We start from the raw sequence: 13,126 nt of genomic DNA, 5'->3' as shown, positions 1-13,126 counted from the left end.
TGCAATGAACGAGATGGGGTAGAAATTAATAAATCACTTACGTAACGTAGCAACCGATGATAGATTTGTCGAGCTCGCGCAGATTGAACAGCCGGAACAATTCACTCGTGAGGAATTTGTACCCAGTAACGTTTGAAGTGATGCACATATTTAACTTCCGCATAGATATAGTCTTTGGCGTTTTCATGTTTTATGTAACCCTTGTACCAATTTAGCAGACCTTTCATTTGTCGAGGTAGATCCTCTTCTGCGCAGTGCTCGATGAGAGGGCCATTCTTCACATATGTAAATACTACGTCCTTCATTGGCGCCTCATCAAGGCCTAACACCGCACGAAGAGTGATACCTAAGTCGGCCGCTTGTTTTCCGGCACTTTCTACGATCAATCCACGAAGCTGCCGCAGCTGCTATGATATCGGGGGCATCCGGACCGGCGGCTTGCACTATGAGCGGGGCGATCGATTGTTTACTTTGTTCCCCGAGCTGGGCAACTTCTTTCCCCTTTCTAATTTTGACTCGGCCTCGTCCTTCAAGGCTTTCTTCTCCGCCAACTCTTTCCTCGTTCTTGAACGCGAGTGCTTGCCTACGAAGTTCACGTAAATAGTCGTCAGTGCATTCTTCGCGGCTTGGGACTGTGTGTTCAAAAATGACTTAGCCCACTCGCTTTTCCTTGTCGAATATACCGGCTTGGGCTCGCCCTCTATTTTCTTCTTGACGCTTGCCTTCCATTTCTCTAAATCAGCAGCCCGCGCCCGCCTCGACTTCCTCGGCACTACTTTCCCAAGACCTCCCGGGGAGAGGCTTCAGTGATACCTCCGGTACCTTTGTTTTCTTAGGTACGTAAGGGTCCGGGTTAATAACCAAGGACCGCTTCGCTTCTTCGCCGGAGGTGGATTGGGGGCGGCACCGGTGTCTGATCACCCGCCGGACGAGGACTGGGGGGCGGCGTCGGCCGACGTGAATGAGGTGTATTAGGTGAAGCACCACCGCCACCGTCACCGCCACCGCCACCGTCACCGCCACCGCCACCGCCACCGTCACCGCCACCGCCACCACCACCACCGTACGGGGGTGGACTTGTTGGCGCCTCGCCCGGAAACTTGATAAATTTCTTCTGCCATAGAATGAACTCGGCGCTTGACATCTCCAAGTCTTTTCACCCCTTCGTGTGTAGCAATGTCAATGTCCAGGTCCTCAAACCCTTGGACTATCTCCTCCACCGTGACACGAGCATAGCCATCTTGAATGGGGTTGTTGTGGTGGAGTGCTCCGGTGGTAAAGCACGCCGATGGCTACCTTCATGGACATGTTCCCGATAGGATAACACAGATGACATGCTTTCATCTCCTTTATATCGTCCACGGGGTAGCGAGGAGGCTCCGGTGCAAGAATCTCGACCACCGACCGAGGCTCCGGTGCAGTAATTTCGATCGTCGGTGCACCAGCCCGGTGAGGCCTCCGTGGAAGCCACGCCGCTTCTTCTCCGCTGCTGGCTTCCGAGATCCATTGGATGATCTTCATGCCGCGCCCGAGCTGCATCTCTTTCGGCGACTAGTACACTCACGGTTTTCTTCATCACATCCATTTCCGTTACCAACTTCGCCACAACATCCGCATCCCGATCCATCTTTCTCTTACGGCTTCGTAACCGTACGGGTCATCTTTCTCGGGGAACCCTAGTTTCCACGAAATGTCCCCGGCATGCCTCGTACACGTCCTCCGTGTTCAGGATTCCCGAGGGCTTTTGTCGTGGCGTCGTTCTCTCTCGTTGAACCTGATCCTCCCCTCTTGAGCATCCCTCATTGCCTCAATAAGGTTTTGGGTGGGTGTAATTATTTTGCCCTCGGTAAACACACTCCCCTGTCTCCGGGTTCAGCGATCCCCCATGCCCGTACCACCAGCTTTTGGCCCTTGGGTCCCATCCCTCCGTACTCGGACGGATTCCTCGCGCCCTCAGCCCGTTCTCCATCTTCTCCCACTTAGGCTGCCAAAAGCGATACCCTCCCGGCCCCATTTTATGATTGTACTCCTTCTTGGCCGCATTTTCCTTATTTTTTTCGATAGTTCAAGGAACCGCTCCGATTTCTTTTGCTTCACAAATTCTGGCCAATCATGTTGCAGTTTCTCATATTGTCCTTTGAAATCCGAGTCTTGCCCCGGTTGACAAAGTCATGGGCTAGATTTTGCTTGTATTTCCGGAATGCGTTGGCCATCCTAGAAAGAGCGAACTCGTTTGACTAGCTTGCGCCTATTCTTGTTTTCCGCAATCTTGTTACCCTCCTCATCGTATTTGCGGTATTCCGGAGGTAGAACGAAATGTTCCATAAGCTTGTTGAAGCAATCTTTTTTTTCTCTCTTATCGACAAAAGTGAAACCAACACGTGCCTTCTTTGGCTCATTCCACTCCTGGCGAGTGATCGAGACGTTGTCTCTAACAACGGCTCCGCATTGGCTGACAAACTTGGTGGCGTTCTTGCTCGGGCTCCAGCGGCCTGCCGGTTTCTTCGTCGACAACATCGATGGTGCATGTTTCTCCCGCTTTCATCGTCTTGGTTGCGCCACGCTTTGACGACGACGTACTCGATTTTTTCGACGATCCGGCCGAGGGCTAAAATAAGAAAGAGAGTCGCGCGCGTTAGTACACACACATTTATTCAAATCAGTTAGTTGTATCACCAGACGCTCAATATGTATATATATATATATATACCTTGGCGCCGGAGGTGGTTGCTACTTCCAATTGAAGATCGTCGTTTATCGACGTTTCTTCGGCATCATCCGCTTGCCGACGGCGCCCTTCATCTTCACACTCAAGGTTCGGATAAGAAGAGATATCATCTTCTTCTTCTCCGGTCGGCACAAAAGGAATATCGCCTTTTATGATGCCGAACATATGGTCTTCAGCCGTCCGGATCATAGTTCTCCGTAATCGGGTCAGCTCTATCGTCCGCCATATGTCGGTCCCGAAAACATGTAGTCAAAACAAATTAATTGTGTATATGCATTATCACATCTCTTCTACATATAATTAAACAGAGAGGGCGACGAGCGGGAGGCGAGAGGGGGGACGCGTGTTATATGCGGACGATCGACCTCGCAATGACCGCGTGGCGGTGGCGAACCGGTGGCGAAAGGGCGCGGCGGTGGCGGTGCCGACGACACATAACCCTCGCCGCCCCCTCTCGATCCCAAAAACACCGCGCGTATACGGAGGGGGCGACGAGCGCTGCCGGCCCCCTCCGTATACGCGCGGTGGTAGCTGGTCACCGCGGAAGCGCGTTCCCATGCCGAGGTGGGCGCCGTCGGCGGGGAAGGAGGACGTACGGGGAAGAAATTTTGAAGTTACAAATTACTTAAAACTATTTTTCATTTAAGTTACAATTTGTAAGTTACAAATTTTGAAGTTTTAATTTTAATTTAAGTACTATTTTTTGTTAAGTATTTTGTTGTTAAGTACTTAGTTATCGACCGGCTAACAAAATTTAAGTTAACAAAATTTTAGGTTAACAAATTGTGAGTTAAGTACTTAGTTATCGACCGGCTAACAAAATTTAAGTTAACAAAATTTAAGTTAACAAAATTTTAGGTTAACAAAATTTTAGGTTAACAAATTGTGAGTTAACAAAATTTGTTATTTAAGTTGAATAACAAATTTTAAGTTTACAAAAATTTAAGTTAACAAAATTTTAGATTTACAATTTTGATTAACAAATTGTGAGTTAATTAAAAAAAAAAAGGGTCGGCCTCTCCTTTTCCGGCCTCTCTCTCTCTCTCAACGCGCGCGCGGCCGGCCGGCGGCACCTGCAACGCGACGGCCGGCGGGGGGTCACCTGCGCGCGGCGCGCGTACGTCCTCTCTCTCTCAACGGCGAGCGGCGGCGGCGACGACGTACGGTGGCCCGGTCACGGCGCGGGCGGCGGTCAAACACGGCGCGGCGCCGGCGGTCACGGCGGACGACGGAACGATACACGGCGGCGGCGCGGCGGGACGTACGGGCGAGAGAGGCGGCCGGCGCGGGACGACGACGGAGGCGGCGTCGCGTTGGCGAGGCGGCGTCGTCGAGGGCGCAGCGGCCGGCAGCCCCGGCGGTTTCGAGGAGGAAGAAGGAACTGAAGCGCGCGTGCGCGCCGCGCGATATTTATAGGGAGGCGGCTTTAGTCGCGGTTGGGGTCGCCAACCGCGACTAAAGGGTCACCTTTAGTCGCGGTTGGGGACCCCAACCGCGACTAAAGGTATTTTCGCGGGATTTGAGCGGTTCCCGCGGAAAGACCCTTTAGTCGCGGTTGGTGTGGCCAACCGCGACTAAAGGTCTTTTTCAATTTTCTTTTCAATTCAAAATGTTAAAAATACAAATAATATATCAAAAAATCAGAAAAACAAAACTAATTCAATTCAAAATCTTAAAAATACAAATAATATATCAAAAAATTTAGAAAAAATAAAACTAATTCATTTCAAAATGTTAAAAATACAAATAATATATCAAAATTTTTAGAAAAATAAAACTAATTCATTTCAAAATGTTAAAAATACAAATAATATATCAAAATTCTTAGAAAAATAAAACTAATTCATTTCAAAATGTTAAAAATACAAATAATATATCAAAAAATTCAGAAAAATAGAACTAATTCAATTCAAAATGTTGAAAATACAAATAATATACCAAAAAAATCAGAAAAATAAAACTAATTCAATTCAAAATGTTAATAATACAAATAATATATCAAAAAATTCAGAAAAATAAAACTAATTCATTTCAAAATGTTAAAAATACAAATAATATACCAAAAAATTCATAAAAATAAAACTAATTCAATTCAAAAGTTCGTTGGCCCCCTCTTCCCGCCTCTTTCCGCCGACCCCCTCTTCCCTCCTCGTCTTCCCGCCATTTCTTCCCGCCATTTCTTCCCGCCAATTGTTTCCCGCCAATTTCTTCCGGCCTCTTTCTTCCCGCCAAATTTTTTTCCCGCCAATTTCTTCCCGCCACTTTCTCCCCGCCTCTTTCTTCCCCGCCTCCTGTCTTCCCGCTCCCATTTTTCCCGCCATTTGTCACTACATATAGGTAGCCCGGCTTGGCCAGCATCACATCTCTACAATCTCTCATCACTCTCTCATGGCTTCCACCGCACCCACTCTAACCTACCGGCCAGATGGAGGAGCTTTGCGCCTCGAACTACCCTTGCCCTCCGGGCTACCGCGTCCCTCGCCGGGCCGGAGCCTAAGCGCGCCGGCGGCGTGCCGGTCCCTCCCGTCCCTCGTGGTACCGCGCGCCGGCGGCCATCACGAATCACTACTACCTCGACCTCACGCCGGAGCAACGGATGAATCCCCGCCGGCATCCCGATAACCGAGCATACTTGGGACGCCTTCTTCATCAATCGGCGTGAGAGGGCGCTCGCCGTGGTATGAGGAGGACGGTCCGCCTCCCGGAAACTTCCACGAGGCCGGCCGTCGGCTATGGTGGTACGGCCGGACCTGCAGCAGCGTCATGGACTACATCACGGCCGGCGATATCCCCCGCCCCTGCGCTACCCTCGGCTCGAGCCACGAGCGCCGCCCGACGACAGCCGACGACAAGTAGGCGACGACGACGCCGGCAACTTAGAAGGCGACGACTACCGAGTACAACGGCGGCGGCTATGAAGACTACGAGTATGCATATTATACGCCTAGGCAGGGAGTATGACTAAATCACTCCAAATTTCATGTATGCAGGAGTATGACTTAGTCACTCCAAATTTCCTATATGCAGGAGTATGACTTAGTCACTCCAAATTTCCTATATGCAGGAGTATGACTTAGTCACTCCAAATTTCATGTATGCGGGAGTATGACTTAGTCACTCCAAATTTCATGTATCATCGGTGCTATCTCGAGTCAATTGAATCATTCGAAAATGGACACCAAACACATCACGGGTAATATAATTCACATGATTCATTCAACAAAGTTTGGTACAATAATAAATTATTACACATCATTTCTTCCCTTGTGTCCCCGCTTGCTTACGATTGTGCCGTATCCATGGAGCATCCTCATCATTTAACTTAATGCTTGGGTCGGTGTTCACTTTGAAGGGCGAAATTTCAGCAAACATATTATAATCTTCCGACATGTCCGTCTTGTCCTCCACTCCCACGATGTTTCTTTTCCCCGAAAGAACAATGTGGCGCTTTGGATCATCGCATGATGTACCGATCGTTTTCTTATCTTTCCGTTTCCTCGGTTTGCTACTCATGTCCTTCACATAGAAAACCTGAGCGACATCTTTCGCTAGGACGAATGGTTCGTCAAGGTAACCAAGATTGTTGAAATCCACCATTGTCATTCCGTATTGCTGGTCCACCTTTACCCCACCTCCTGTTAGCTTGAACCATTTGCACCGGAACAAAGGGACCCTAAAGGAGGGTCCATAGTCAAGTTCCCATATCTCCTCTATGTAACCATAATATGTGACCTTTTGCCCATTCTCGGTTGCTGCATCAAAGCGGACACCACTGTTTTGGTTGGTGCTCTTTTTATCTTGGGCGATCGTGTAAAATGTATTCCCATTTATCTCGTACCCTTGGAAAGTCGTTATAGTCGAAGATGGTGTCTTGGCCAACATGTACAGCTGATCTACAACCTTATTGTCACTCATTAAATGTTTTCTCAACCAACCGCCGAAAGTCTCCATGTGGGCCTTCCTAATCCAGGATTCAGGCTTCCCAGGGTTGTCCGAGCGTAAAATATTCTTGTGTTTCTCAAAGTACGGAGCCACCAAGCTGGAATTGGTCAGAACTGTGTGGTGTGCTTCAGTCAGAGAATGGCCGTCCATACATATCATTGATTTCCTTCCGATCGTGCCTTTTCCACTTAGTCTCCCCTCGTGCCGCGATTGAGGAAGACCAATCGGCTTAAGGTCGGGAACAAAGTCAACACAAAACTCAATTACCTCCTCATTTCCATAGCCCTTGGCGATGCTTCCTTCTGGCCTAGCACGGTTACGAACATATTTCTTTAATACTCCCATGAACCTCTCGAAGGGGAACATATTGTGTAGAAATACAGGACCGAGAATGGAAATCTCATCGACTAGGTGAACCAGGAGGTGCGTCATAATATTGAAGAAGGATGGCGGGAACACCAACTCGAAACCGACAAGACATTGGATCACATCGTTCCGTAACCGTGGTAGAACTTCTGGATTGATTACCTTTCGAGAGATTGCATTGAGGAATGCACATAGCTTCACAATGGCTACTCGAACATTTTCCGCAGGAGCCCCCTCAAAGCAATCGGAAGCAATTGCGTAATAATCACGTGGCAGTCGTGAGACTTCAGGTTTTGGAACTTTTTCTCCGCCATGTTTATTATTCCCTTTATATTGGACGAGAATCCTGACGGGACCTTCATACCTGCTCGGGCATTCAAAAAAGATGACCTTCTCTTCTTTGGTCGGAGCGTAGCCGGCACGACCTTGAAACCGTTCCGGATGCAGGTCATCATGGTCTTTCAAACTTTGCTGGTCCTGCCGTGCTTCCTTTGTATCATTTGACTTCCCGTACACGCCCAAGAAGCTTAGGATGTTCACGCAAATATTCTTCGTAACGTGCATCACGTCGATTGCAGAGCGGACTTCTAGGACTTTCCAATATTCTAGCTCCCCGAATATAGATTTCTTCTTCCACATGGCTACGTGCCCGTCGGCTCCTTCGGAACCGATTGTCCGCCAGGACCCTTTCCAAAGATGACTTTCAAACCCTTGACCATATCAAATACCTCAGACACCGAGTGTGTTCCGCAGGCTTCGGCCGGTGATCTGCCTTGCCGTTGTAATGCTTGCCTTTCTTTCTTACTCGGATGACCTTTCGGAAGAAATCGACGATGCCCAAGGTACACGTTCTTCTTACAATTTGGCAAATGTACACTTTCGGTCTCATGTAGCAGTGCGTGCATGCATTGTATCCCTTATTTGACAGTCCCGAAAGGTTACTAAGAGCAGGCCAATCGTTGATGGTTACGAAAAGCAACGCTCGTAGGTCAAATTCCTCTTCTTTGTGCTCATCCCACACACGGACACCGGGTCTGCCCCACAGCTGTAAAAGTTCATCAACTAATGGCCTTAGGTACACATCGATGTCGTTGCCGGGTTGCTTCGGACCTTGGATGAGCACCGGCATCATAATGAACTTCCGCTTCATGCACAACCAAGGAGGAAGGTTGTAGATGCATAGAGTCACGGGCCGTGTACTATGGCTGGAGCTCGCTCGCCAAAAGGATTCATGCCATCCGTACTTAGACCAAATCTTATGTTCCTTGCGTCGGCTGCAAAATCTTTGAACTCTCTCGTCGATCTTTCTCCATTGCGTTCCATCTGCGGGGTGTCTCAACTCCCCGTCCGACTTACGGTCCTCTTTGTGCCATCGCAACAACTTGGCATGCTCTTTGTTCCCGAACGGACGTTTCAACCGTGGTATTATAGGAGCATACCACATCACCTTGGCGGGAACCCTCTTCCCGGGTTTCCGGCCCTCAACATCGTCACCGGGGCCATCGCCTCGATCTTATAACGCAATGCGAGTGCATACCGGGCATTCATTCAAATTCCCGTATTCACCGCGGTAGAGGATGCAAGTCGTTGATGCATGCATGTATCTTCGAACCTCTAAACCTAGAGGGCGGACAACCTTCTTTGCTTCGTACGTAGTGGCGGGCAACTCGTTATTCTTTGGAAACATATTCTTCAACATTTTCAGCAAGTTTTCAAATGCCGAGTCAGCTACACCTGCCCGTGCCTTCCATCTCAGCAAATCCGAGTGTGCAGCCCAGCTTTTTCAGACCATCATCGCATCCGGGGTACGAGCGCCTTCCTGTGATCCTCTAACATGCGATCCAAATTCTCCCTCTCTTTTTCAGTTTCGCAGCGTCTCCGTGCATCGAGCAATGGTCCGACCAAGATCATCAACGGGATCATCACGTGCCTCTTCTTCACCTTCCCCTTCACCTTCAGCATCCTCCATGAAAGTATCACCGAAATGAGAAAGATAGCTTTCATCATTGAAATCATCCCCTTCTTCATCTTCTTCCATTATAACCCCTCTTTCTCCATGCTTGGTCCAACAATTATAGCTTGGCATGAAACCGTGCCGAAGCAGGTGCATGTGAACATCTCTTGAGGAAGAGTAACCCTTCCGATTCTTACACTTAACACATGGACAGCATAACAAAACCCCCTGCTTGTTCGCATTAGCCACTACGAGGAAATCTTTCAAACCCGTACCGAACTCGCCGGAGAGTCGGTTACCGTACATCCATTGCCGATTCATCTCGCATTATTATAATATAAAATATATAATTAACCATCATGCATTTGTTAAACTAACTAGCTACAAACAATATAAATTAAACAATGAACTACACACACATGCATATTTTATCAATGACACATCAAAGGTTCAAGTTGCTAACCGCGATCGAGGAGGAAAAAATAAATGAGAAAGCTCAAGTGTGACTCCAACACTTCATATCATGTTTGTTTCATGCTCTTGGGGCATTTCATCAAACACCTTATGTGCATAAGAGGAACCAAAAGCAAACCTAACACTCACTTGTGAAGTTTGTGAAGAGAATGGCTCCAAATGGCTAAGTGTTGGCTCGCTGGATGGGTATATATAGGGGAGGGGCTTTAGTCCCGGTTGGCCTGGCCAACCGCGACTAAAGGCCTCGAGCACTTTAGTCGCGGTTGGGCTGGCCAACCGCGACTAAAGCCCCCCACGTGCACCAGCTGGCCACCGTGCGCCCTGGCCCAGGCCTTTGGTCGCGGTTCGCCACACGAACCGCGACTAAAGACCCCATTAGTCGCGGTTCCTTTACCTTCGCGACTTATGGGGCTTCCCGGAAGCCTGTTTTTCCACCAGTGACTATGCTTAGAATAAAATTGCATTTTTTTGTCAAATCTTCAAATTTTCATAATAATAGTATTGCTCAACACACCGCAATATCTAAAATTTCTAAAAACTGTGTAGAACAATTTCCATTGACGGAATTTTTCAAGATTTCTATTTGGTTTGAATAAGTTTAAACCTAGCCAAGAATCTCGAGGCAAAAGGTAGTTCGTCACCAACAAAAAATTGTGATATTTTATGCCCCATGTCATATAACATTATGGTTAGAGATAAAATTGCAATGCATGATTGCAAGGACTTGTATCCATTAATTAAGTAGGAGCACTAACTGATACAAAAATCTTAAATAAAAAATACTAAAGCTTTGTTTGTTCAGAACTTTTTTATTACTCCAATCTTATGTTATGTTGACGTTTTAAATTGGGGGCACTTTGAAGTTCGGGAAATTATATAAATCATAGCTTTCGTATATACTATCGGATCGTTAGTTTGTTTACTCTGGAAAGCAGCTCAGTTACGTACACGAATGCAACTTGCAGCGTCGTACACGGCTTTTTGTAATCGTTGACAGTGTGATCAGTTAAAGAAATAGTTATACGTTGTCTGTCTTGTTGATACGTACGGAAAAGTTGGCAATTGCGTCCTGCGTCTGCGTGTGACTTGGTATATAATAAACATAGTTAAGTTGGTGTTCTCCTAATTCCTGGGCAGGGTTACTGAATTAATAAACAGAAGCGCATAACTACTCCTAATGAAGCTAAATATTGGCATTATACTATTCATGCCATAAAATGCACTTTACACAATTTTATAAAGTACTCATTTTATTTCAATTCGGGGATTAAAATTTGGATAGCAAAATTACATAATATCTCACCAAAATTAACATGCAATTTTCTAAAAAAAACTAGAATACTTTCACTTGTGAACGATTTTTGTCAACTTTGAATTTGATTGTATTCGTTTTGGACATAACGCAAAATTGGAGGCAAAATAGTTCATCACCTAACAAAATTTCTTTGAAATATTGAGTCCCTGGTCAAACAACAATATGGTTATGCATCTAATTTTCATGCGTAATTGCTCTGCGACATCTCAATACTAAATGGTGAATGACTTGTATCCATTATATTTATCTTTTTTGCAAGGACTTTTTTTGAAAGTTTTTACAAGGACTTGTATCCATTAAGTTATACTTAGCAACAAACATATGGCTTCACACCTCCTCTTGCGATGGAGAACGACTATTTGAATTTAATTTTGCTAAATAAACAGTAACTATTTCTGCGTAGGGTTTGGAATTTTTGTACCAACAATATTTTGGACAGTCGCCAAACTTTCTGATTTTTGGAATACACAAAAGAAATTTATAACGAAATTTATTGACATGATATTTATAAAATCTAAGAAAATTCTATATCGAATCCAAAAATATTAGATATGAAATGATAACATATTTGGTACCTATTGAATTTTGGACAATTTCGTGGAAATATCGGGGTGTATTTCTTCGACAGTCAACTGAATTCTAGTCATGCCCATTAAGAATTTAAGATACGTATGTTATCTCATTGTGCGCGCATGGTTAAAGAAGAGTTTGGTAAACTGATGATCTGTAATCTGAAAAGCCATATACCACTCAAACTGTACTCATCTAATATGGTGGGGGTGCGAGGTGTGATGTGCGTGTATATCATGTCTCCGCCTGTCCTGCCTTTTCAAGAAAGTGAAGTAGAGGGGTTCGAAGAATCAAGAAAGAAACAAAGAAAGAGAAGGGGAAGATATGGAAGATCGATGTGATGAGGATGAGGGCTCAGGTCTGTCTCCCTCTTCCTCCATACTCCTCTCGGACCCACAGTGCTGATTGCTGAACCCACGCTGAAGGACACGACATGAATCTACCAGCAGAAAGAAACGCGGCATCGGAAATTCCCCAAGGACCCCATCCTCCATGATTAGTTGGAACAAAGATGGTGCTGTCCTGCTGCAACTCGATGGACATGGGTAGCGCAAAGGGAAATTAATCGATACACTGTAGTTCTGTACGTAGCATACGCCTATATTCAATTTGACGCCTACCTGCCAACCCTGATATTGTTTCATGGCATGTTTGATATTTCATTTGAAGCTCGATCGTGCTAAATTTTGTATTGGTGTTTGCAAAAGAGAGGGAAATTAAGCAAAAAATCAAGTCTGTCTGTATGTAAGTACGGCTACGGCGACTGTGAATCCAACTGTTAATTATACATCGGTATGTCTGTCAATCAACCTAGTATACATGCATGTGCAAAATTCAGAAGGAACAGAAGGCCAAAACCAAAATCATAAGCAGTATCCCAGACTAATCACCTACTCTTCTCTACCTATGTGTGTACACACATACGAGCGTATCCGTATCGTCTCCGGCAGATGGGCGTACTCCTCCGGCGCGCGCGCGCTCTGGCGCTCACAGTCGCCATGCTCACAGCCGATCATCGCCGATCACGACGTGACCTTGGCGCGGGTGCACGGCGCCAAGTGCACGCGGTGCGACGACGAGGACGAGTGCGCCGACGAGGTGTCCCGCTCGACGAGCGCGCGCAGGCGGAGGAACTCGTCGACGGAGCAGGGCAGGCGCAGGGGACCCGACGAGTAGTGGTAGCCGTACGCGTCCTTGGCAGCCTCCAGCAGCCGGCGGAAGAGCGGGTGGTAGAGGTAGGCGATGGGGATGACGAACCGCCGCTGGTCCTCGTCGACCATCACCGCCAGCCACCCCTTCTTCACCTTCCCTTTCTTGTCCTCACCCTGCATCGCCGGCGGTCCAGCTGCTGCCGAGCTCTCGCCGTCGCTTGCTTGCTGCTGATTCTGCGCTCGCCCGGTGCGACAGAGCTGCTAGGTGGTGCGTGTAGGAGTGGAGCCAATCGAGAGGTGTGTGGTGCGATGAGGTTCGCGGCAGCTGCGGTGGTTTTTATAGCACTTGCCTTATGCCAATCGAGAGATTTGGAGCCGCCAGTGCGCAACGCACTGGTGTGGCGATGTTCGTACGTCCTATGCTACGGAACCTAGCATCGCCTTGTCCTTCCGGCTTCCCCTCTTTGTCCTTCGCACACACGTCGGCCTGTGGGAATAATCGGGTTACGGTGTCACCGTTCTGGCCGTACCCGCCACCAGCGATTGGTCGTCGCGTGTGCGTCAGGCCTCAGTCGCGCGCGATGAGGGGTATGGGTACGGACGGATGGGCATGGAGGAGGGTGCGA

General features: G+C 47.4%; 1 protein-coding gene across 1 annotated transcript; it reads right to left on the bottom strand.

The window, feature by feature from the left end:
* Positions 1 to 12,111: 12,111 nt before the first annotated feature.
* LOC124688469 (auxin-induced protein 6B-like) lies at positions 12,112 to 12,833 on the bottom strand. Its single transcript, XM_047222146.1, has one exon. The coding sequence runs from the start codon at positions 12,678 to 12,680 to the stop codon at positions 12,372 to 12,374; it is 309 nt and encodes a 102-aa protein (XP_047078102.1). The 5' UTR covers positions 12,681 to 12,833; the 3' UTR covers positions 12,112 to 12,371.
* Between the last annotated feature and the right edge of the window lie 293 nt (positions 12,834 to 13,126).

Source organism: Lolium rigidum, chromosome 2 (assembly GCF_022539505.1).
Source record: "Lolium rigidum isolate FL_2022 chromosome 2, APGP_CSIRO_Lrig_0.1, whole genome shotgun sequence".
Classification (NCBI taxonomy): domain Eukaryota; kingdom Viridiplantae; phylum Streptophyta; class Magnoliopsida; order Poales; family Poaceae; genus Lolium; species Lolium rigidum.
Note: the sequence above shows the minus strand (reverse complement) of the source record. Positions and strands in the feature narration are given on the sequence as shown.